Here is a 25536-nt window from a genome sequence, read left to right on the forward strand (position 1 = left end):
ACAGCTAGTAGCAGGGAGACTTGGGGGTGGGGAGGGCACTGGAAGGCCGCCTCTCCTTTCCACCAGTCTCAAGAAGACTCCTGTGGGAGCCATAGGATGGTTTTGCTAAGGAAACCAGGCTCCCTGAAAGTCAGATCAAGATACGGTAAGAATTCATCTTAGAGTCACATCCAGATCTGATCAACACATTGGGAGATGAGTGTATTTCCTGTCCAGGATCTGGTATGTATTTCGACGATGAGAATGAAATCTCCCAAGATTTCACCACAGACTGCTTAGGAAAGTGCCAAAGACTTAGCAAAAAGGGCATTAAAATAGCTATAAAGGTATAACCTAAGGGCACTGTTGATACAGTGAGTGAAAGAGCTCCTAGAGTTCCTAAGGGATCAGGAAATAATCATCTTTCCGTGAGATATAGAAAGTTAGGAAAAGGAGTAAGATTGAAAGAGGACAATCTCTAACCAAATGAATTTGTCCTTCTGAGGGTTTTTTTTTTTTTTTTTTTTTGGAATTAGGGAAGACTTACAGATGTGGAACCACAAATCGGAAGAAGCCCATGACAGCACAATGGCCCAGAAATCCTTGGAAGGATCCTGGAAGAGAATCCCCCCTGGGGAACTCACAGTCCAGCAGAGGGAGTTGGTAGACTGGCCTGAGTTCTGGCCACTGAGCGAAGACCTGGATGCAGGAGATCAGATGTTGTGTTATGACGCAACATCTGTCTCTACACCTCACGTGTGCAGGCAGCTACCTTGAAGTCCTGTCCCGTGCTGGTCATGCCTAGGCCATGGGATTTTCCGAATACTGAAATCATGCTCAAACCGTGGTGACTGTGTTTATGCTTCACTTAGGATTTAAGATTCCTCTAGGAATTTTGGAACAGAATAGTTTACTACCCAGCAATATTCTTTAAAACAGAATTCTTCTTTTTTTTAAAAAACAAAAAACAAAAACCAGAATTCCTAAGGAGTTTGTAAAAACTCGCCTGGATCTTTGCCTCACAGATGCAGTGGTCAAAAGGCTAGTGTAGCGGTGAGGCACCTCCCTGCCCCGCCCCAGGGTGATGTCACGGATACCATCGTCGTTGGAGAGTATGTCGTGAGGAGCCGTTTGAGTTGTAGGAGGGCCTGTATGATCCGTCTACACTACTGTCCATTCAGCCAGCCAGCAAACACATCCTGGGTATTTGGGTATTTACTATATTCCAGGTACTGTGTTGGGCGTGGGGGACATGGATTATAGGAAGAGGGAGGGAGCCTTTAGCTCGCTGAGCTGACATTCCACTAGGGGGAGCCAACGCTACAAACAAGCCTGTCGATGGGGCGGTTGGTGCTGGTCTGGAGGGTGGGTCCTGGGGGGGGGGGGCAGAAAGCACTGCACACATCTGCTCCAGGCTTGGTCAGGAACCAAGGGGAAGGTTCTTCCGAGCATGTGCTTTTTTTTGTTTTTTTTTTTTTGAGTTTCCTTACCCAGAAGAGGGAGGCTGCTGAGGCGAGCACGGCACCGAGAGACTTTGCTGTGAAGCTCAGCCAGAGTAACCAGAGATGGGAGCTCTGGCCTGAGCCTTCTGACTCACGCACTTGCCCAATCTCACTGACTCCCTGAGCAAGGAATACACAATACACAATACACAGACCTCAAGAACAATAGACTCACCCCCAAAGCCTGAGCCACACGTAAGCAATGTTTGAGCAACACGGTGTTTAGAAATTATCTCTTCTTTATTGTCACGTTCATATAAAAAGTCTGATATGGTTGGGTTGGTAAAAGGAAGCCACCGTGTATATAAAAAAAAAGTTGTAGAAGTTAAAAAATATATGGCTTTAGTGTTTGGAAAAGCAGTTACGGATTGCTTCCTTGGCTTAGCTATCCAGGCGATCGAAATTCTGCGTTTGAAACTCTTGGAAGTCCTCTGGGATGGTGTCTGCGGACAAGAACAGACCCAGGGGTTAGTAAGGCTCCTGCCACCTGGAAGCCTGGCCCGGCTCGCGCCGTGCACGCATCCAGTAGGGGTCACTGTCAGCCCGAGCAACAGGCCCCAGCAGGCTCCACAGCCATTTTCTACCTCAGGCTGCTTTGCAAACTGTTGGCTTAAAGCCCAGGAGTGCTCATTCACGGGCCTAAAGGACATTAGCAGGCAGGAGGGATGGAGTCCGTGATTATGCTTGAGCCATAAGAAAATAAAGGCTGCCCGTAAATGAAATCTGACCGAATTTCTCACTGAACCCCCAAATCCTAAGTCAAGCAGTTAAGTTCTATGCATCTCAATTTCCTCATCCATCAAATAGGAAAAATGAGATCTACCATTTACTTTAGTTATGCAGGGACTGTTGCATTTTAATGAATACGTGGCATGAGCTTGGGGCTTCTGGGAGGAAAATGTGCTATAAGAATAAGGTAGTAGGATTTGATTAATTCTAGTAATATTGTATAATAACAAGAATAGTACGTTACCATTGCAGCGATACTTCAGGTTGGACCAAATGATGTTTTCTTGGGAGAAGCAGAACACACCAAGCCGGCCTCCACGCATGGTGGTGTCTATGGTGACCCCAGAGTCAGCCACCAACTCAGAGCCTTCATAAAATCGCACTCTGCAGACAACACAGCCCAGGCTGGTCACCATGAAGCTCAAACTGGAGTCAAGGTCAGACCCACCTCTTTGCTGTTTCATACTCCACTTCTCACAGCCCTGGCCTGGGTCCTCACTGTCCCCCCTTCCCTACTAGATTGGAAGCTCCATGTGGTCAGGGACTGGAGGTTCATGCCCTCCCCTATGCTGTCTCTCCAAAGGCCCAACACGATGTTGGGCACAGAGTCAAACCTGATGGGTACCCGCTGAGGAGTTCAAGAGAAATCACAAAACCCACTGCTTTTCCTGAGGTCCAACAGCATCTGGTCGAATCGCAGAATAGTGATCCCCGCTGGGGGCAACAGCATCCCTAAAGTGGGGACATTTCTAGGCTGGTTGTTTGGCATTTTGTGACTGAAGCCAGGGATGCTGAACGGTTCACCTGGCCCTGGAGAGAAAGAGCAAAACCTGTCCTGCATCCTCTACACTCTGGACTTGCCTCCGGACACTTGGGTAGGTGGAAAGGCCATTTGCAATTGACCTGGGACCAAACTTCCTTTTCCTTGTCAACAGCGAGTAGTTTTTGCACCGTTTGAATATATACTGAATTTTCTGTGGGTCAGCTGAGGAGCGATCGAGTACTTTCTTCGGCTTAACGAGAGCTGTTCTCCATTTTAGAAATGAAGTCAGCAGGAGAACAACCTGCATTAAAATGTCACTGCCACTATGTCATTTTGTGTTGTGGTGTAGTTGTGTCTAAGCATTTACGTGATTTTGTTATAAATTACTCTTCTTTCTCTATTAAAGTGTTAGGGATCAGATTGTTTTCCAAATTGTCTGCAGGCAGACTGTCTCTTCCATGATTTCATTTTGGGACGGAAAAGGAGGCATCAGGCTTCCTCGGGCTGAGAACATGAGTGATCATCTTACTGTGTGACAAACAGTACACTGGACTTAATGTCCTCGGGAGAACAAAGCATGAATTAGCCCTCATGATTTTCTTTCTTCCAGCAGGCTGCTTGCCTGCCCCGGTCAGGAGATGGCAATTTGTACTCCTTTCTCAGTGAGCTACATAAACTGGCGTCAGTGTTGATCTGCAAGCTTGAGGAGTGAGAAAGGAAGTACCTGGTCTAAATTTCAAAGGTGCAGCCTAAGCCACTGTAGCTTCTGTGGACAGTTGTTTGCATCTGTTTTTCAAACAGTCTTCTAGGGAAATGAGGCAGCTTGCACTGGCTGTGTGAAGGTCAGTTCCTGCCACGTGTGGTACACACCGAGCAGCAAGGAGGCCAACATAAAATGAGATACGGGCACTGCCTCCATGGAGTTCACCATCCAGCCGGGAAGAGATGGTAAGGGACTCATTGCAGTGCAGTTTGGAATGTTCATGAAGGAGCCAGCACCCAGGCTGAGCCACATCTCCCTTCCCTTCACGCTGGTGAGTGCGGCAGGCGCCCATCACCAGTCAAGCACCCCCCTCCTCCAATGCGGAGGCCTCCATGCAAAGAGTCCCTCTACCCCCCAGTTTGGTTAGTCTGAGCTGGGGGTCTTCCTCCCACTTCCTTCCTAGGAGCCAGAGCCTGATGTCTCAGAAGTCCTGGCATGCCCTGGGAGGGCCATGGTAGGCTGGGGCTGCTCAGGGCAGCAGAGGCTCTGTGAGGCTGAACGAGGGCGGGCCTAGCTTCAAGAGCAAGGTGAGGAGCTATGTCCTCCACATACCTGATGTAGCCCACCTGGGGCCGGTGCTGCAGGAACCAGCGGTAGGACACCTTGTCCTTCCAGCCCACGTTCCTGGAGTCCTTCCACAGCAGCCGGACCTGGTCACTGGTGTCCCCGGTATGCCACAGGGAGTTGCGGAGATGCTCTCCAGGACCTGTCTTAGACTTAACAGCCTGGAAGGGACATAAGCGAGGTTTTATTTTTTTATTTTTTTAAAGATTTTATTTATTTATTCATGAGAGAGAGAGAGAGACAGGCAGAGGGACAAGCAGGCTCCATGCAGGGAGCCCGAGGCAGGACTCGATCCCGGGTCTCCAGGATCGATCCCGGGTTTCCAGGATCATGCCCTGGGCCGGAGGCGGCACTAAACCACTGAGCCACCCAGGCTGCCCAATAAGCGAGGTTTTAGACCAGAATGCACAGGCCACCCTTCCTGCTTCCTGGGTCCCTGGGGTGGTGACTTCATGGTTATAATCTGGCTGCCTTTGGATATGCCCTTTCTATGGAGGTGACCCTCAGCCCTCAAATAATCAGCATTGGCCGATACCCCGCTGACCTCGCCCATTGCTTTCCTGCTGTAACTCCACCGCACCCCACAGCTGTCCTCTGAGGACTCGGAAGTCTGCCTTTTCTCCCAGCAGAGAGCGAGTGCCCACTAGAGCGGGCCCCACTGAGGACACAGGTTAGCCCGTTTCTGGCACAGTGCACCTGCTGACGTGCCCCCAGGGCTCCCCCAACTCTTGATTCCCCACCTGAGCTGACCTGATGGGGAGGACATGAGTCACCTGAGGTCAGGAGGGAGCTTGTCCACAGGAATGTCCATATGTGAACTAAGTGCCGTAGGCGAGAACAGGCCTGAGAAGGAGGGTGAAGGGCCCGGAGGGGAGGTGAGTGACTTAGAATGGTCGCTACCTTGAGCTGGATGCCAGGCTCGGCGACAGCACGGAACGGCGTGGCCTGCCAGTACGTCTGCTCCGTCTGCTTCCACATGACCACGTAGAAGCTGGAGCTGTCTTGGTAGCCAAAGATGAAGCCGGCGTAGTCATCGTCCGTCTGGGTGTTTACGTGGAAGGTCCCTTCAAAGTCAACTCCGTTAAACGCCGTGTACCCTGCAGGGACCACAAGAAGATCAGAAAAGCTGACCGGCCCCGGGAGGAGCTGCGGAGAGCGGGTTCCATGCACGTGCTGTGGAGGCCCTGGACATACCCACTGCCAGGCCGGGGTCGCTGTTCATGGTCTGGACAATCTCCATGCCCTGCAGAGAAAGTTGAAGGAGTTAAGGGCAATCTGAGAGGGTGGAGAAGCTCAAGGAAGCCCCGAGCCTCCGTGGTGGGGAGCGCTCACGAGGCCTGGCCTCCACACAGCCTGCTTTATCTGAGGAACTGCTCTACCTCGCTAGGTGCTCGAACAAAGCACAGCCCTGGGAGGGGGAGAAAAGCTGAACAGAAATGATTTTGCTAAAATGAGAATTAAGGGTTCCTTGAATCAGCTTAATTCTGAGAGAGCATCACTTCTAACGCATGTGACTTGCCGGGTGAGGCTAAAGGCTCGAAGCCTCTCTGTGCCTGCTTTCCGTAGTTTCACAACAAGGGGGGCAGGTGGGAGGCAGTCTGCTGGAGAGCTGGGGGGCATGGCTTTCGGGCCAGACTGCTTCTGCCTGGGTCTCTATTCCAGCCTCTCCCTGCGGAGCTCCCGTGAGCCACCACTGCAGACTGAGGGGGCTCCATCTCCTGTGTAGAACGGGTTCGCGGAAGCACTGGGCCAGAGGCCAAGGGCAGCGCGCCCTCTCCTGTGTGGAGAGCTGCCCACCACCGGGCACCTACTTGGTTCAGCACCACCCAGTTGGGATCGATCTGCGCGTCCCCTTCAGGGTCCAGGACCACCGTCTGGTAGGCTCTGAAGTCAGTCAGGGTGACCTCTGCATTCTCCGGGCAGACGTCGATCCGATCGATGACCTGGTCCTGGTCAAAGTCGGTCTCACAGATGTCTCCCACGCCGTCCCCTGAGTGGGGTGGGGTGGGGAGGAGGAGAGGATCTGGCTCCCGTCCACACTGCCTGCACCACCGCTCCTTCACAGAGACAGGGCTGGGCAAGGAGCCGAAGGGAGCCCCCCCTCTTCCAGGCAACCATCTTCAGCCTATGAGGCCCCAGGCCCCACCCTGGAATCTTCAGGGTGGGTTGGTGAACCCCACTGTATGTGACCAAAAGAATTTCCTGGGGACAGACTGGAAGGCAGCTGTTCAAAATTGGTCTTATAAGAAACCCTGAATGCTCTCTGAGGACACTGGGGTTCACCAAGTGGTGGGGCTGAAGGCTGACCTTACAGAAGCAACATCCATAGCGTAACATATGAAAAACCGGGAAATTGTCATCAGAGTGTCTCTAAGACCGTACTTTCTGGTGATCCTTAGGCTGAATCCGGCTCATGGTATGTTTTGTTCCGTTGATATGTTATTAAAGTATTTCAGCTAAATGCTACCTAGCTGTGGACGGCTGTGCCCTCACCGGCCCTCCATGGTCCTCATGGTTCTGTCTCCTTTCTGGCTGGTGCGCATTCTCCCTGTGGGCCTGGCCCCCGGCGGCCACTGAGGTGGTGAGCCCACTGAAGCCGTTCGTGGCTCTGCCCTTCCCTCTATCCTGCTCCTTTCCTGTGGCCCCTGGTGAAAGCCCCTTGGGCAGGAGCATGTGGCTGCTCCCTTGTTGCATGTGACCTCATCCGGGGCTGCTGAGAAGCTGCAAAGCAGCTCTTCTGTGACAGAGTTAGGGGGTTGTGTCTGCCAGCTGTCCACTGTCCACACAAGCTGTGGCTGCTCAGGGAAGTCCTGGGAGAAGCATCCCACTCCCACCCCAGGCGCCTGGTAGAAGGGAGCCTGGGAGCCGCACGCAGCCTGACGCTGAGCCCACTTACTGTTGCTGTCCTCCTGGGCTGGGTTTGGGACCAGCCGGCAGTTGTCTGGCCCAGGGGGCACCAGGTCTGGGATGCCATCATTGTCATCATCATCATCACACTCGTCACCAATCCCATCCTTATCAGTGTCCAGCTGGGCACTGTTAATGACGGTGGGACAGTTGTCTGTGCTGTCCTGATGCCCATCTCCGTCACTGCGGGAGAAAGAACAGGTGGTTTGTGGCACAGATAAGCAGAGAACAGGATAGGAATGAGAGCTGGGATTTGGGGGTTGGGCCAGAGAACATTTTCCCACTCCTGCGTCTTGTTGAAACAAGTAGATCATATCCTACACTCCAGAGGATAAAGGCTGATTCCCGATTTTGTGACCAGATGCTCCCAATCAGTCCCTGGGGACTATGATCACTCGCCCCCCCCCCAACCCCCCACGCAACTGAGAACCTACAAAGGGAGCCAAGTGTGAGGGGCAGTGGAGCCAGGCCGCTTAGTGTGGATCCTGGCTCAGCACTCACCAGCAGCTGGCCCCTCAGCGGCTCAGTGTCCTCATCTGTAAAATGGGAATAACGGAGCCTACCTCATGGGGTTGTTATAAAGATTAAATGTTCACACGACTAGAATTTGGCACATTACATTTTAGTATGTGGTAAAGCACTTCTACACGCTGGCTCCTGGGAAGCCCTATAATGTTTTCTCTTCCTCTTCGCGTTCCCTGGCCCGCAGACCCAAGAAGGAAGAGAGGTGAATGCCCCGGGGAAAGTGGCAGAGAGGGCAGGGCCGCCTCTTCCCGAGAGCTGCGCATGGAGTCTGGGCTCAGTCCCGCTCTAAAGCATTCTCAGAACCCTCATTCTCTGCCCACGTGACAATTCTTTTTTCCAGGCCTAACGGCCACCAAGGATGAGACTGCCCTGTCCCCAGAGGCTTCCCTGAGCTGATGCAGGCCACCCACTTGGAGTCAGAACAGATGCTCCTTCCACCTCATCCACCCATGGCCTGTCCCAGGCTGGGATAGGGCGGGGGAGGGGTCGGAGACCTGTCGACGCCCTTCAGGCCCCGCTTCCCAGAGGGGTCCCAGGGAAAATGAGGCCAACCCGGACAAGCAGAAGGGGACAGTGGAATGGCTGTGCCTGCAGCAGGGCTGGTGTTTAAATCCTAGGATCTCGGTATTCTGTTCTATGCAGCCTTGAACATTCTTATGCAAAAACAAGCAGTTCCTGTCCTCCTCCCCAGGGTTCAAGTTTGTGGGAATTAAAATGTAGCAGGATGAGTCATTTATTTTAGGCAAATATCTAGAGGCTGACAGGATAGGATATTTCAGAGATTCCCGGGATGGCTGGCAGCGCAAGAGGATCCCAAACGGGGAACAGTCTCGATGTCCACCACTTAGGGAGGGTTCAGGGTGCCGGTCCCACCTTCCACGCAGAAATGGTGACCTCTCCTCAGCTGTGGCAACGGTAACGCAGGCCGCCGTTGCTGGCGTCACCTGAGGGCCGGCATTCTGCCCCGAGCTCTGCCTAATTTCTCTTTCATTATTACTGGAACCTGCAAGGTACGTTTAATTCCCTCTACTTTGCAGAGAAAGACATCGAGAGTGCAACCGCTAAGGGACATTGAGAGTGCAGCCGCTAAGGGTGTTTACGTTCACTTGGCCACAGGCACACAGAGGACCGAGCTGGGGCTTCCTAGGAGCTGTCCTTGCACAAAGTTTGGCTCCAGAGCCACTGTGTGCAGGGCGGCCTCGGAGAGGAGGTCGGGAAGGAGAGCCCTGTTTGCCCCTGCTCTGCCCTCCAGAGTCTCTTGATGCAGAGGAAAGGGGCCAGGGCCTGGACAGCAGGAGTCTCCCGGGCAGAGGTGATGCTGTCTATGTCCTGGGTGACGCTCCACAGCATCCCATCCAGGCCTGCGTCTTGTCTTTTCTTTTTTTAAAAGATTTTATTTATTTATTCATGAGAGAGAGAGAGAAGGGTGGGGGGGAGAAAGCAGGCCCCATGCAGGGAGCCCGACGTGGGACTCGATCCCAGGTCTCCAGGATTAGGCCCTGGGCCGAAGGTAGGCGCTAAACTGCTGAGCCACTGGGGCTGCCCTAGGCCTGCATCTTACTATAGGACTACCTCCACGTGGGGCTGGGGGGGGGGGGGGGGGGGAGAGGAGGTGACAAAACTCATTTGCCCAGAACAATCGACCAAAAATAAGGGACGCAGAATGAAAAAAATTCCAAGGACAATAAAACGACAGTGATATCTCAAACTGACAGCTTTCTATTTTGGGATCGTGGTGAAGCTTTCCTGAGTTGAACAAACATAATGAAAGCGCTAAGCCCATCGAGCGCCTCTAGGTAAAGGCAGCTGTAACGTGCACTCTTCATAAATTAACTCAGTCTTCACAACAGACCTATGAGCTACATGGCACCGTCATCCCCGTTTTTCAGATGAGAGACAACTGAATAACAGAGACTGGTGACTTGCCTAAGGTTAGGTATTTTGAAGTGAGGGGGCTGGGATGTGTAGCTGGCTGGGCATCCAGAGGCCAACTCTGAAGCACGATGCTCCGCTGCTTTTCCTGTAATAGAATCTCACTCACTAGAATGCTCGGTGGCCCCTGCTGACCCAATCACCTGAATATAGGGGGCTTTCGAGGAGGTGTGGTGACCCTGACCAGAGGCGGGCTACTGTCCCACCAGTAGCTCAATCTCTCTCCATCCATTCAGAGAGATCCTGAAGTAAGGTAGCGGCAGATTGCTCTCAAAGCTAAAATTCTCCCCAAATTTTTCATCTGGCCCTCACGCATCTGGGAAAGGTGCCATACCTGTCCTGATTGGTGTCACAGGAGTCCCCAACCAGATCGTTATCCACATCAGACTGCAAAGAGAACAGAACAGGTTATTATTTATGCCTGGGCCTTCATGCACAGAATGTTCCAGAGAAGGCAGACCTGGCCCATCATCACTGCATCTCAGGAATTATTTCTCTGGAATTGGGTTGGTGCAGAACTGCAAAAGGACAACACCATATTGGTGTAGGCACAATGCTGAATTGTCAAAAAAGCCTTCCAAAATATCAAGCCACATGGCTGGGCTGCCTACACACCAGATGAGCTGATTGGAAAGGGCGCCGGGGCAGGAGGGTGGCAGGTGGAGACGTGCAACTCTGGCACGGGCCGGAGGGGAGCCAGCCAAAGGCCTGGGGACTAGGCAAACCGATTTTGCTTTCCCTCCGCATGTTGGAATTGAGCCAGAATGGGAGTGAGTCACAGAGGGCAACAGTGACGCCCCTCTCTTGGGGCTTTAAAAATACATGACACAATCTATCCAATTATCCAGACAGGAAGGAGGAGTGAGAAGGGAAACAACACGTCGCTGACTGAAGTGCATCTGAAATGTCCATACATAGGCTGTGTAGGGGTTTGGAGACTAAAAGGACACAAGGCGCCCAATGGTTAGATGCCATGTTACATTTTCCTTTCAGGAAAACATCATTGTTGTTTTGGGCATCTCTAACTCCTGCCACTAATCTTACAGCAGTCTGCAGCCTGTGGGACCCACCCAGAGGGCCTCAGACTTCCTGTAGCAGTCCTCCTAGCACCCCCAGGCCTGGAGTGTGCAACCCCATCAGCTCTGCTCCAGGAGGCTGTGGCAATGACAAGGAGCTGGGCCAGTGCGCTCAGCTGGTTTTCTAGACAGTGTTCTTAAAGAATCTGCACAGGGCAGCTCGGCCTAGAGTCTGAATCCCCCGGATGGTACTCACCTGGTTAGGGTTGCTGACATCAGGACAACTGTCACAGGCATCCCCCACACCATCACCATCCTTATCCCGTTGGTCACGATTGGGAACTCTTGGGCAGTTGTCCAGAATGTTTTTTATTCCTACAAGAAAGGAACACTTGCCTGAGTCAAGTGAACATCTCAGATGGGTTAACAGACTTCTAGGCAATAAGAGATCAGGCCTAGATGCAGTCATGTAGTGAGTGACTTCTGCTAGGGCCATCCTCCCAGAGCCGCTACCTTTTGTCAGCAATTATCTGCAAGTGACATCAAAGCATGGATTCTGGGAGACTTAAAAATGAATGATGACCTGAGGCATTTCTCCATGGAGTTTTAAGTTGTCCAAGACATCTAGGGCAACCACTGCAACTAGATGAGAAGGTCACGAGGGTGAGATGGCCTGACCCTGGAGGAGGGCCTGGTGAACAAAGACTGGGACCTGAGGGTTGAGGCAGTGGTGTGCTGGAGCCAGGCCCACTGTGCCCCTCGTTTCTCAGCTTTTGTCTCATCAGGTCCTCTTATACCAACTGCTTGAAATCAGTCATGGTGGGAATGGGATTTATCCCACGGAAACTGGCCAACGCTACAACTTGGGGCTTTTTGGTTTTCTTGAGCTGGTTTACCAGCATACCACTGGCTCTGGTCGTCCATCAGGCTTGCAGAAGATGAGGTCATGCTTTAGGGAGGTGTAGATATTCTGGAGTGGGGTGTGTGTGTGGGGTGGGTGGTAGGATGGGGGGGAGGGGGTACACATCTGGGAAGGTTTTCCTTCAAGGCCCTTGTGATGTGAAATGTTTTTAGAAACTATCGGATCCAGTCTATACTTCGATGACAGTCATCTCTATGTCATGGAAGCTATACAGAAACAAATGTCCTTCAGCAGGGCCTGGGTGGCTCAGTCAGTTAAGCAGCTGACTCTTGATTTCAGCTCCAGTCATGATTTCAGGGTCGAGAGATCAAGCACCATGTGGAGCTCAGTAGGGAGTCTGCTTGAGATTCTCTCTCCCCCTTTCCTTCTGTTCTTCCCCGTCCCCTGCACTTTCTCTTTCTTTCAAATAAATAAATTAAAAAAAAAAAAAGGCCCCAAACATGTCCTTCTTCACATCGGGAGAGGCTCCAGAGCTCAAGCTGTGCTCTAGGGGGTGCCATTCACACAGCCCACACTAGAAGGCCCCTTCAGCGGAGCTAGGAGCTGGGCAACGTGGATCTCCTGCCTCCAGGCTCTTCCCAGAATAGGCAGGGCATGGACACGTTTCCCAGGAGACGTCTGATCCTCTGCTGGAGGAGCCTGACCCAGGTGTAGCCGGTGACCCTGCTCTTTTGAGGCCCCTCATTCAATTCTCTGCTTCCAGGATTCTTATGCGTGCAGAAGGATGGTGGTGGGGGTGGTGGGGAAAGACACGCTTTTTCTAGGAAGACAGATGCCCTACAAAGACAAAGCCCTGACAAGACACAGCTTGAAATAATTCCTACAAAATTTCTGGCAATGATGTAGAATTCCAGAAACACTCGGGGTATTAAATAGCAGAGTAGGTTAGGGAGAAACAGGTGGGCCAGAGGCACCCAGATGGCTCATCCAGACTTGTGATTTCAGCTCAGGTCATGATCCCAGGCTTGTGAGATCAAGTCCCAAGTCGGGCTCTGCACTGGGTGTGGAGCCTGCTTAAGATGCTATCTTTCCCTCTCCCTCTCTCCCTTGCCCCTCTGCACCTCTCCTTCTCTCTTAAAAAAAAAAAAAAAAAAAGAAAAGAAACAGGTGGGCCAGACACCGGCCACAGGTAACCACGCAGTGTGGGAGCCCTTCTGAGTCAGCAGTTCTATTTGTGCTCCTAACAGAGAACGAGGGCAAAAGGACAAATGAGTCCCAAATGAACGACAAAATGAGACAAGCCCACCATCTCCATCCATGTCGTCATCACAGGCATCTCCTTTCCCATCCCCATCGGTGTCTTTCTGGTCATTATTTAGGATATTCCGGCAGTTATCACAAGCGTCCCCAAAGATGTCTTTGTCACTGTTCCTTTGGTCCACGTTGTGAGTCAGGACACAATTATCCTAAAGGATTGGAAGGCCAAGCGCTTACTCAGGCTCATTGCTGGTCCTATAGTGGATGCCAGCCAGCCTCCACAACGCCCCAACCTCCCCCAACATCCCCACCCCCAACCGGTCACACGCAGTCAGAAGTCAGGATAGAAGTCACAATGCCACAGGATCGCAGGCATGGAAACTAGTATTTGGGATGAGTAATAGAAACAGGTGACTTCGTGGGCTTCCTCCCACGATCCCTGGAGTGGGGCACTTCACAGGTCCTCCTGGCAGGGCAAGTACCTGCTCATTCAGGATCCCGTCTCCATCAGCATCCTCGTCACAAGCATCCCCAACGCCATCTCCGTCTGCATCTTCTTGGCCAGAATTTGGCACATACCTGCAGTTGTCCTAGGGAGAAGAAACAGCTCAGAGAGACGTCTCTGACCTTTTTTCAATTTTATTGATGCATAATTGACAAAACTGTAATATACTTGAGGTGTACAGTGTGATTATTTACCATGCACGTATATATGAAAGGGTTCCCATCATGGAGTCAGCACATCCAGCACCTTGCATACTGACCATTTTTTTTTTTCTGAGAACATCTAAGTTCTGGCCTTTCAGCAAATTTCAATTAGACAATACAGTATTATCAACAAAACTCACCATGTTTTACATGAAATCCTCAGACATTATCCATCTTATCACTGTAAGTCTGTGTCCTTCTATCCACTTCTCCCTGTTTCTCCACCTTTGTCTACATCTGTCTTAAGTCAGAAATGATTTCTAACCTCAAGACTGACGGCAGCCGCCTGACTTTATTGCTGATGGCTGTTTTGCTACGTTTGAGATGCAGCTACGTGAGAAATGCCATGGAGCCCATAGAGTCTCCCCGCCATGGGAGGTGCGGCTCTAGAAAGCCACAGCCTGTGTAGTTTCTTTCCTGCGTGTCGCCCTTACCTTCTTGCAGTTCCTGGCAGAGCAAGGCAGTTCTTCGTCAGGGTAACTGTCAATGTCCACGTCCTTCCCACAGATGTAGCCATCACCAGCCCAGCCGACGCCACACTGTGAAGGCAAAGCCCAGCAGGGGCTTGGGGAGCTGAGCCCCGTGGGAGGTGGGGGGCGGACAAGGGCCTCTGCGCTGTACCTGTGAATCCCTGCTCCCCTGTGCGCATTCCCAGAGGCAGTGCCCACAGCCACACAGCATTGTTGGGTAGGATTTTAAAACTATTACTTTTTTGAATAGTCTAGAGAATCAAAAGGTTAAAAGGGACACAGAATAAAAACTCCTTCCCATTCCTGTTCCCTTGATTCGGGCAATGCATTCTTCTGTCTTTCTCCCTCACTCCTTCGCTCCCTCCTTTCCTTCTTTCCTTCCTCCCTTTCTTTCATTTGACAGAGAGAGCATAAGCAGGGGGAGTTGCAGCCAGAGGGAGAGGGAGAAGCAGGCTCCCTGCCAAGCAGATAGATGGATGCAGGGCTTGAACCCAGGACCCTGGGATCATGACCTGAGCTGAAGGCAGACACTTAACCCACGGAGCCACCCAGGTGCCCCCATTCCTCCGTATACTTTAATTAAGAGATATGCCATGCACAGATAAGCAAACACACATTCTTTTTCTACCTCGTCTTCTGACACAACTGAGAGCACACATACCCACAGTTCTGCACTTTATTTAAAAAATTGATATCATACCTTGGAACTCTTTCCATATCACTGCATATAGATTCATGTCATTCTTTTTAACGGTCACAGATCTATCATACATAAAGTGGTGTGTGTGCGCCTCCATGAATTTCAACCAGTCCTCTACTTGTGGGTGGCTGGTTTTTAAAACATTTTTTTTTCTCTTGCAAATAATGCTACAACAAGTAATTCTAGTATATTTGTCATTCTGCACCTGTACTGGTTTCTTAGTGTGAATTCCTGGTTCAAAGGTTATTTGTAATTTTGAGTTGCTGTGGAAATGTTCCCCATATGATTGTCTCATTTCTTCTCCCAGCAGAAACGAGTGCATGTGGCTTTAGTGGTACTTCCCTTATCGTTCTTGAACTACAGTCATATATTTGACTTTTACAGTCTTCTAGATCAATTTCCACCAAAAGAAAAGTGCTTTACCTCTACCTCTTCCAACATGCTTTACTCCTACTCATGCCCTTTTAACAGGAAAAGATTCCCACAGGTGCAGAGCTGGGCCTGCGTGGTCTCTTTGTCCCTGGAAAAGTCTACCCAAGTATCTTGCCACCATCAGCCACTGACTTCATTATCAGCAGAATAGGCATTAAGAGTTACCCTACATTGGAATGTATAACCATCATCTCCAATCCTTACAATGACACCGCAAGGTCATTGCTACCCACTGTACCAGAGACAACTGGGCTCCTGAGCCAGGATCAATGGCAAATCAGAGAGAAAAGAAATTAATTCCCTAAGTGGTGCCTGGGGCAGAAGGTGGGACCGGAGAGCTCAGTCCAGGAATGGGATAGGCACCTGCAAAGGGGGCAGACAGGAGAGTAGGAACACAGAGAAGGGGACCAGGGGAACCAGAAAGGCAGGCAGGGGGCAGAACGTCTGAGGAACAGAAGCAGGGCCAAGGGAAAGAAACTTTCCATGAACCAATGTTAAATTTCCTGGCCTTGCTAATCAAAATAAGGTGATTGAAGACCAATGACTTCCTAAGCGGCAGCCTGCCTGTTCTCAATCGTCCAGGCTCTCCTTCTGTAACCAGAGATTTAGAAGGCAGGAGGCCAACGACACCCCTCCCCTTAAGTGCCTCTATTTCCGCTCAATTGCTTCAGCGGGACTTCAGAAGGCCTGGAAAGCTCAGCCATGGGGTACGGTCCTTGACTCATTTTAATGAAGAAAAAATTTCCTCTAGGAACAAATACATTTTTAATGAGCCATTTGCTGGCAGATTAAATTATTTTAGTAGTCACACCAAGTATATTAATCCTTTACCATCTGTCGTTGTGCCTTATTACAAATTCAAAAACATATTAAGAGCCCCATCACCCACTATCCCAGGGAAGTCATTAATTTGTTCACAGAAAATTAGGATTTAAACATAGATCTACCCTCGCCTCTCGGTGGTAATAAACACGTCCAGCAACGGGAATTAGGAACACTGGGGGTGTTTCCCCTCTGACCCAACTTGCTCCTTTGTCAGGACCTCGTTATGGACTACCTGTGCCGCCAGAGAGGACGGATGTTATTACATTTCTTTCTCAAACTTAGTTCTCATTCTTCTTGTTTCTCCTATTTGAAAAGCGATAGGCTCACCGTAGAAAATTTTGCGAGCATGACGTTAGAGAGAAGTCTAAGTTTGGGGTATCAGGAGGAGAGGAAAGCCTGTCCTGCCACTCAGAGGTGATCCCCACGAACCCACAAATCCCACCATCTGCAGGGGCACCTGCCAAGGGCCTGGCCTGCTGGGAGGGAAGGAGGGGACAGCAGCTCAACGGCTGACTTCTCAGAGCCTAGAAGCCCTGAAGACTCTGGAGCCTGGGACTTGGGAGGGGGTGGCAGGGTCTCCTTCACCCAGGCCCCACCACCTGCCTGGCACTGTAGCCATGGCTGCCTGGGAACCCGCTCTCCTGCCGGCTACCTCCCCCTGATCGGCTCCAGGGTTGGGAAGTGCCCAGGCAGAGGAGGTGGCCATCCCTGCAGCTCTCCCTGAGCCCGGTGGGGATGGGCACAGAATCATGCCATGCCCCCTCCTGCTCACTGGCAGACACAGGGCCTCCCTGAGAGTTTACAGCTGCTTGCACTTCGCTGCCACCTGCTTCCTGGGATGCCAGGCCCCACTGAGCACAGCCACAGAGGACGGCAGGATGCCAGCCAGGTGCACAAACAGGGCGTGGATGCAAGGGAGGGGAGGAGCCTCCTTCTTGGCCCTTCACAGAGAGGGCTGGGTGCGGGGGCCCCACTGCTGACCACCCGAGGCCTAGAGGGGGAGCAGAGGTTAACTGGGCTTCAGAGTGCTCTCCAGGAACTCCACTCACCCTGCTGCTATTACATTCTGTGCTCTCTCAGGGGGAAGGTTTCCACTTGTGAGGACTTTTTACTGGGAAGCAAGGAGTACCCGAGGAGGGGTGGCATTTAAAATGGAAGAGGGTCGAGCAAGTGACAAACAACTCACCACACAGGTCACATCCCCCTGCCTCTCTTCGATGCACTGTGCATTCACGCTGCAAGGATTCAGCTCGGGATTTCTGCAGCTTCTCTCAGTTCTGCATCCCCTTGTCTGATCGCCGGTGTACCCTGGCTTGCAAGGCCCACAGCGGTAAGATCCCTGCAAAGAGCCAAGATCAGAGGATGGGCCAGGGGCTCAGGACTGTGAGCAAAGCTATTGCAATCAGGTGTATTTTTATATGTACTCAATGATGCCTAGGGTTGTTTTTTTATTTTTTTATTATTTTTTAAAGATTTTACTTATTTATCAGAGAGAGCACATGTGGGGCTTGATCCCAGCACTCCGGGATCATGACCTGAGCCAAAGGCAGACACTTAACTGACTGGGCCACCCAGGCACCCTGACGATGCCAAGATTGAGTGAGACTCGTGCCTGCCTCTCTGCACCCATACATATCTTATAAGATTACGGGAATACCCAGCCTGGAGCCACGCTGACATGAGGGAAGAGCACCGAAGGCAGAAGAAGGCCAGAGTGAACCCCCATCACTGTGATCTGCCGGCTGCACTGTGGATGACACAAGGGAAAGGGCTGGTGGTGTCAGTGAAGCCCTGGGAGGTGGAGTGAGAATTTATTCTGGGGACAAGGGAGATGGTTTGATGGAGAAGCAGGTTAGGGTGAAAAAATGTTTTTTTAACCGTTCCATTGGCTTTTTAACAATTGAGTGACAGAGAACAGGTGTACAGGGAAGTGTCAGTGGCCTTGCCCCGAGAATTCTTGATGAGATGGCTGCTATGGAAGCAACCTGGCAAATGAGCCGTCAGCTCCACGGCAACAGCACTTCCAGGGCCAGCCATGACTTTTTTTTCAAACAGCTTTACCGAGTTAAAATTTACATTTCATGAAAGACACCCATGTAGAGTATACAGTTCAATGATTCTAGTCTCACAATCCCCTACTTGCCAAATCCAAAGGATGCTCTTCAGTGATTTTTATTTTTATTTTTATTTTTTTAAATTTCCTTGATCTATCAGCCTTACTGGACTGCTCCATTTGGCTGGCTCTCTTCTTTACTCCTGCTCTTTTTTTTCTCTGCCCATTTCTGAGGTTCCCTGGAGATCTACTTTCTAGGTCGTTTCAAGGTCTAGTTTCCTTCCCCCAGGGTGGCTTTAGGTATTCCCTTTATGCCAGCATCTCCCAAATCTGTATCTGCAGACTAGGTGAGCTAGCCCTGGTGAAAAGCAAAGAAATTAACAATTCCCCATTAGCTCCCCATCAGGCAGCAGAGTGTGTAGATAGGAACATAGGCTCTGTAGCCAGACCAGAAGCCTTAGGAGACCATGACTTGGCCTTGGCCCAATGGCCTTTTCCATAGCTCAATGTCTTCAACTGTAAAATGGCAATTAATAGTGCCTAGTGACAAACTTATTGGGAGGATTAAAATAAGTGACTTGTTATCTATAAAATGTTTTTACATACAAGGAAACTAGGAACCTAGAGATGGATTAACTTTCCCAGGGATGTGAAGCTGGAAGCCGTCATTCCATCATGTTGGTGGTTTTCTGAGTCACATCTCTATCTTGGAATCAGTGGACAAGAACTTTCAGAAATTAAACCATACCTAAAATATATACATTTTAGACACCCCAAGGGGTAAGCATTTTAATACAAATGACTTTTGAAAAGATTTATAAAAATAATGAACACTATTTGGGGATTGTGTCATCACCAATAAAATGCATATTCTCAACTATATAAACTCAGAAGCCCTTCACATTTTTAAAATATAAGAACAATGTTTTATTCAACAAATATTTTTCTGAAAGCCCAACATGGCAACTCTGGTTAAAGTCTGGCACTTATAAAGTTTTTCTTATATAAATATTACTTATTAAATTAGTCTTACATGAAAAACTATTTTTCAACGTAAACTTTTATCTTCATTTGCCAATCAAATATATTGTGCCCATCTGTTCTATGTGTGTTTTGGGGGTTACGACTTATAAACATACATTTGTTTTAATAATTGGTCTGCTTTGATAACATCGTCCATGAAAAATACTTACCAAGGTGTTAATACAGATAGAATTGAGAACACATGCTCCATTGCGACACTCATCAATGTCAGTGCAGACCTAGTGCAGAAAAGTTTAAAGAGATAACTCTGTTTAAGCAGAAATGCAAATCAATTTTGCTTTGCTTTGATGCCTTTGTGTGAAGGTATGGAATTTCAGGTAAAATGATAATAGGAGCATCACTCTAGCCGCCTCCTTGTGTTTGTACCAGTCTATAGTTAACCTAATTTCAAGTGATAGTTGCTGACTTAGTATTTCAAGTTGTTCAGAAACACAACTTGTATGGTTACTCTGTTCTACAGCCTTTCTACTCGGGAAGGTTCTTCTCTATCCTGTTTGGTACTCCACGTACTTCTACCTGAGGATTCCTAGCTTTCTTCAATTCTGGAGGATTCTCAGCTTCGCTCTGCTCCTATTCTTTCAACTCTTTCTTTGGAACTACAATTAGACAAATATTAGACTTTCTCATTAATCTCTTGCTGCTTAACTTCTTGTTCCTATTATCCATCTCTATTTCTCTGTGCTGCATTCTTTTTTAAAAAAGATTTTATCCATTTGAGACACAGAGAGAGAGCACAAGTGGGGAGGGGGGCAGAGGGAGACAGAGAAGCAGGCTCCCCATTGAGCAAGGAGCCTGAAGTGAGGCTCAATCCCAGGACCCTGTGATCATGACTTGAGCCAAAGGAAGATGCTTAACCAACTGAGCCACCTGACTCCCCTCTGTGCTGCATTCTGCATGGTTTCCTTAAATCCACCTTCCCTTCTATACATTCTCTGATAGCTGTCTTGTCCATCTATTAAGTTTTGTGGGGTTCTTGTTTGTTTGCTTGCTTGTCTTAAATAGGTTCCATGTGCAGCTTGGAGCCCAACACCGAACTTGAACTAATGACCTTGAGATCAAGATCTGAGTTGAGATCAAAAGTCAGACACTGATCCCACTGAGCCACTGAGATGCCCCCCCATCTATTGAGTTTTTAATGTCAATGATTACATTTTTCATTGAATAAATTTAACTTGACAATTTTTCAAAGTTTCTTTTATTTCCCACACTATGCTATTTTTAAATTATGGTATATTTTCCTTCCTTTTTCTCTTTATCCATTTGAATTGTTTTACATTGATCATATTTCCTCATGGTAGCTTCTTCAGGTAAATCCCCACTTTTGTTTATGAACATATGTTTAGTGGCCCCGTTTTCCCATGTTCTACTGGCACCTGAGTTTCAGAGTCTCTTTACCAGTGGTATGGCCTTGACATTAGCCAATCTCCTGGGGATTTTACTGCTCCAGAGCTGATTTTTATGTTAATTTTATGGCTTGTAGTCCCACATTATATGTGTAACATAGATTTGAAGCTCATAGCAGTATGCACTATAAACTTGGAACTTTGATTTGTGGTGGCCAATTTTCTTTTTTGTCAACCGTTCCCAGAGATGACATCAAGCTTCCTTGTTGCTTTTGGGAGCTAGTGGTTTTCTCACCATCTTGTAATGGGTAGGGTAGCTCTTGGAGCCTGTGTCTTTATGAAGGGGTATTAGGTCTTCCTAAAGGTCCACATAGGTGCTCAAACCTCAGATCCCGACTCCTAGGACCAACTCCCAGCTCCCATGAGTATGAATTTGCTAAGCTGTAGCAAGGTGGCTCTTTCTACTTCAGTTCAGTCTACCATATTACTGGAACTCTTACTAGCTCACATAAAGCACCCACTATTTCATTTTGTCTATTTTCCTTGGTTTAGTCTTGGAGATATTGTCTTCAGAGGAGAGGAAGCAAAACTTTGGGTCATTACTCTCATGGTTTCTTGTCACTCCTATATGTCCAGCTTGCCTCCTTTTTCTCATCTTAAAAAAAAAAAAAAAAGATGCCCTCTAGAATCTTTTGATACGCAGCTAGAAAATAATGAACCCCTGCCCTTCTTCAAACCTGATAATTTCCTTAAGGTAGTAAAAGATATTTATAGACTAACCATTTTTAAGGGCTGAAAACATCAAAAAGAATTTCACAGTCAGTTAAATAATGGCCAGGATATAGTAGAACATTTGGAAATAAATGGAGACTGTCACAAAGTGCTCAAGTGCTTTATGACAATTTATAGCTTATATAAGAAGAAGGGGTTTTCCTCAGGGGATTATTTCGACTCCTGAAATCCTCTCATCTCTGAAACAGCTTCTTATCAGCAACAATGACTCTATAAAAGTGACCTAATTTTTCAAAGCTTTTATTTGTTTTCCGTATTCTCAAGTTATTCTGCAGGACAAAACGTTGAATGGCTAACAGAATAGGCCTGAAATCATGCCACACATTTAGTATTATCCCACTGATTGTTTTCCTAGTGATACTCTATTATCCTGATTTAACAGCTTCCTCCCTACTAGACGTTATGAACATATATGCTCAGAAATGAGTCGGAAAACTTCCTTTTTTTTGCCCACTATTATTCACCAAGACATTCCACACGACATTGGCTGTTCAAGGAGGTTATAATGAAGGGAGTGGGAACAAACCAAGATTTTTCTGTTGGTAATTAAGATAAAAAATGAATAGAAAGACCATAACTTCAGCCCACCTGCTTGTTTGACTTGGCAAAACTGATCCCGACACCCTGCACCACGGGCCCAGTGAAGCCCACGGGGCAGGCCTCACATCTGAAGCCAGGAGCCAAGTTCACACAGCGCACACCTGGGTAGCAGGGGTGATATTTGCACTGGAAAGGAAAGAAAAAAAAAACCCGAAGTCTTTAGCCACACAGGGAAAACAAACTTTCATTCATCTATTTATATATACTTATCTACTTAACTATTCATTTTTTGAAGACCAAAATGGTAAAAGGAAGTATTTTTTTGTATATTTTTTATTGGAGTTCGATTTGCCAACACATAGTATAACACCCAGTGCTCATCCCATCAAGTGCCCCCCTCAGTGCCCGTCACCCAGCCGCCCCATCTCCCCGCCCGCCTCCCCTTCCACTACCCCCTGTTTGTTTCCCAGAGTTAGGAGTCTCTCATGGTTTGTCTCCCTCTCTGATATTTCCCACTCATTTTCTCTCCTTTCCCCTATAATCCCTTTCACTATTTTTTATATTCCCCGTACTAGTGAAATGGGTAAAAGGAAATCAAAGCCTCTAATTTCACAGTTGCCCACAGAATCCCAGACACACACAGTATGGCGTTGCCTTGTAGTGGGCTTTGCTCTATTACAGAATAACGGCACAACCAAGTGAAAAGGTCCTTAAGGATCATCAGTCTACCTCCCAATGTAAATTTCCTGATATTACACCTTGTAATTTAAAAATCACCATGAAAGGACAGTGCTCCCGGGCCACCTGTCAGCTGACTGTTAGATGAATCCAAGCGTATTACCAAAGCAACTTCTCAAAGAAGAGATCCAGAGGAGACAAAGCCAGGGCACTTGTGTTTTCAGTAAGCTGCGGTCTATTGCTGTCTGCATCTGCCTTCATGCCCTATCAACTCCACGGCTCTTCCAAAACTTAGAACCTAGGAGACTGCTTCTAACTTTTTTTTTTAAACCACCTGAACTAATGTAAAAAACATGACCACTTCCTGCCCTTTCAAAAGGATGGAAATTCCAGCTCACAGATCAAAACCAGATGCAGTTCTGTGAAACACACATGATGGTTCTCCAACTGAGGAATTACTATAGACCATCTCAATTGCTTACCACCTGAGGAAGTAGTTAGTTGGGTGCTACCATGAGCCTGCAGGAGCTGTGTGTGTGTGTGTGTGTGTGTGTGTGTGTGTATGCATGCACACCTAAACTCCTAGTATGCACCTTGCCACCTCCTTTCTCCCTCTAGCCCATCTCTGACCCCATGGGAAGGGAATGGCATATTTTAATGGCAGCCTTGCTACATACTGTGAACATTGCTTTGGGACTGGATTAATGACTGGCTAATCCCGCCCTTGAATCAGTCTCCTTCAGAGGCTTTGCAAGCTGGCCAAACAGCCTGCATTTGCTGTATGTGTCTTTCTGGCTCCATCCTCCAGCACTCTGGGTTACTCACGGTTTGGTTTATGGGACCTCCTCAACAGGTCTTGTTGGTTTGAGATTCCCCTCTGCACTTGCAATTTAGGAAGGCTGAAGAAATTGGTTGCAAGCCCTAAAATATACCCCTACACAGATCATCCCCCGCCCACATATGATGAAGTGCAGAAAAATCAAAGCTGTATTGCTGACTGCATATGAGAAGTAATCAATGGTGGAGTACAAATGTCGGCATTGTAGCAGCATGGGCCCTGCAGAGCAGCTGGAGACAGGAGACATTACGGACGCAGCCACAACAGTGTGTCAGGCCTCCTTCGTCCCCCTGCTCACGGTGGCTTGTGGTCTCTAAGGATCCATGAGGGAGTAGTTTTTATGTCACTTGGACACCCCAAGTCATCCTTTAGTCATCCACCTAGCTTCCTTTTCCCTAAGCTGTAGGGTATCCAAGATACTTAGGAAGCCCTCACCCCACAGAGTTGAATTTTTACCTCATCAATGTCAGAACAGGTGATCCCATTTCCTGTGTAGCCCTCGGGGCAGGGCCCACACTGAAAGCCATCTCTGGTGTCCATACACCGGACGCCGCGGAAACATGAGCTGGAATCACAGCGGCGCACTGGGGGTGTCGGGGATGTTGCGGGTGCTGGGGGCGCTGGAGGCACCAGTGTGTTTGGGGTAGGAGACTGAAAGCTGAGAGGACCTAGACAAAAACAATAATCCACACACCTACTAACCACCAGAAAAACAGCTGATACAAAATGAAGTCTGGGTTCCCAACGAGCATCCCTTCCCTCCAACTCTGTGCCAAATGTCCAGAAACCACAGTCAATGTAGCCGACCCCAGGCCCCTCATCCCTCCTCATCTGCCCATTCAACTCAGAACGAAGCAGTTATTCGAGCAGCGCTTACCACAAGCCTGGCACTCAGCTATAGTGTTTCGCAAAAATGATGTTTCCTTGACCTTTAGAAATGGGAAGGGAAAAACAGGATGGAAAAGGAAGATCTGATATATAATCCAGGAGGGAAAGAATTCACGTGAAGCAATCCAGTAAACACTGCTTAAGGGAGTGCTCATGTAGCTCTTGATGGCTCCCTCTCTGCTTGGAACTATGGTGCGTTCATCACACACCTGCCCCCCATTTCCAGAGCCCTTTTAACAGACCTCCAGGGTGGTGGGCATGTGGGGCCACCTGAGGTCTGTCTCCAGGTCCGCCTCCCTGCCTCCACGGCCTCTGCAGCTCCACTAGCTTGTACAATAAGCTTCTCTGATGGGACTAGGGTTTTCCGATGCTGTGTCCTCATCGTTACCTGCTGTCTCAGAAGATCCTTCACCTCTCCCAGTAGCTGGTTTAGTTGTGTCATTTGCCCCAAGAACTGCCGATTAAAATCTCCTGTAGCAATAGCAAAAGGCAAGGAGCATTCAGCCAGTGACTGACATTCCTACAATGGCTCAAAAACGATTTCCCAGAGAACCATCGTGACAAATCCCTAGGGTACAGGAATTTAACTTGGGGTAATTCATCTAATACACCTAAAAAATGATAATGATGCCACTGGCTATTAGCCCAAATTCATGAGTTATACAAACACAAGTACAACGGAAATATTTCTTGGCCTGAACTTTGGCACTAGTGCCTGATTTCTGTAGACACATCCTATAGGGGTGCTCTGCTGAAATCCACCTTTCAGTGAGGAGACCCAGTGCTCTTGGGGGCTGAGGGTTTAACTGTATTGATGAAGGTGTGCAAACTGCCCAAGAGCCCACACCTGTGCTTGTGGTGGCCAGTGGCTCACTCTGCTGCAGGAAGCAGTCTTGCAGGCTGGCCACCTGGAACAGCGAGCCTCTCACCACCAGCTTCAGCTCTTCCAAGAAGTCCTGGAAGAAATCACATTCATACCACACATTGCTGACACTGCTCAAAAGCCCATGTGCTTGCATACTCACACAGTTTTTATAATATACTAAGTAGCCCTGTAGGCTTGGATTCTGACATCTTACATAATTTTGTGGGTTTGGTTTTCCCTAAAACCTGCCAGCCCTATCCTTTTGACTGGAGCAAATATGGAAGCAGCCAATAGGCTAGGAAAATGCTGGCATCCAACTTGGTCTGAGGGTTCATCAAGGTGGATCTGAGGAAAGGCTTTTGGTTTCATGGTAAACAAGTCATTTTGTGGCAGGAGCTTATTAAAAATTGTCTGGAATTTGTTTACAGTGTTTGGATGGTAATAAATAAGATAATGATCTCAATTTTAAACACTATTGTTTTTATGATATCTTAGCTCCAGGTTTTTAGCAAAGTCCCTCATTGTCTGGGATAGGAGAATGAATAAACGGTATATTCTATG

At 48.7% G+C, this 25536-nt stretch overlaps 1 protein-coding gene across 1 annotated transcript in view; it reads right to left on the minus strand.

Moving 5' to 3' along the window:
• Positions 1–1702: 1702 nt before the first annotated feature.
• THBS4 (thrombospondin 4) overlaps positions 1703–25536 on the minus strand; it is a 41809-nt gene continuing 17975 nt past the window's right edge. Inside the window, exons 4-22 of the mRNA XM_041753805.1 lie at positions 24958–25066; positions 24499–24581; positions 24100–24151; positions 23679–23890; positions 21755–21892; positions 19181–19249; positions 17121–17273; positions 13942–14046; positions 13282–13389; positions 12849–13008; positions 10937–11055; positions 9999–10051; positions 7197–7390; positions 6112–6290; positions 5495–5543; positions 5201–5397; positions 4289–4461; positions 2455–2594; positions 1703–1924 (exon numbers count right to left, since the gene is read on the minus strand). Coding sequence (XP_041609739.1) covers positions 1863–1924; positions 2455–2594; positions 4289–4461; positions 5201–5397; positions 5495–5543; positions 6112–6290; positions 7197–7390; positions 9999–10051; positions 10937–11055; positions 12849–13008; positions 13282–13389; positions 13942–14046; positions 17121–17273; positions 19181–19249; positions 21755–21892; positions 23679–23890; positions 24100–24151; positions 24499–24581; positions 24958–25066 — 2355 coding nt within the window. The 3' untranslated portion in view covers positions 1703–1862. The remainder of the gene's footprint in view (positions 1925–2454; positions 2595–4288; positions 4462–5200; positions 5398–5494; positions 5544–6111; positions 6291–7196; positions 7391–9998; positions 10052–10936; positions 11056–12848; positions 13009–13281; positions 13390–13941; positions 14047–17120; positions 17274–19180; positions 19250–21754; positions 21893–23678; positions 23891–24099; positions 24152–24498; positions 24582–24957; positions 25067–25536) is intronic.

The sequence above is a fragment of the Vulpes lagopus genome, chromosome 4 (assembly GCF_018345385.1).
Source record: "Vulpes lagopus strain Blue_001 chromosome 4, ASM1834538v1, whole genome shotgun sequence".
Taxonomy (NCBI): Eukaryota; Metazoa; Chordata; class Mammalia; order Carnivora; family Canidae; genus Vulpes; species Vulpes lagopus.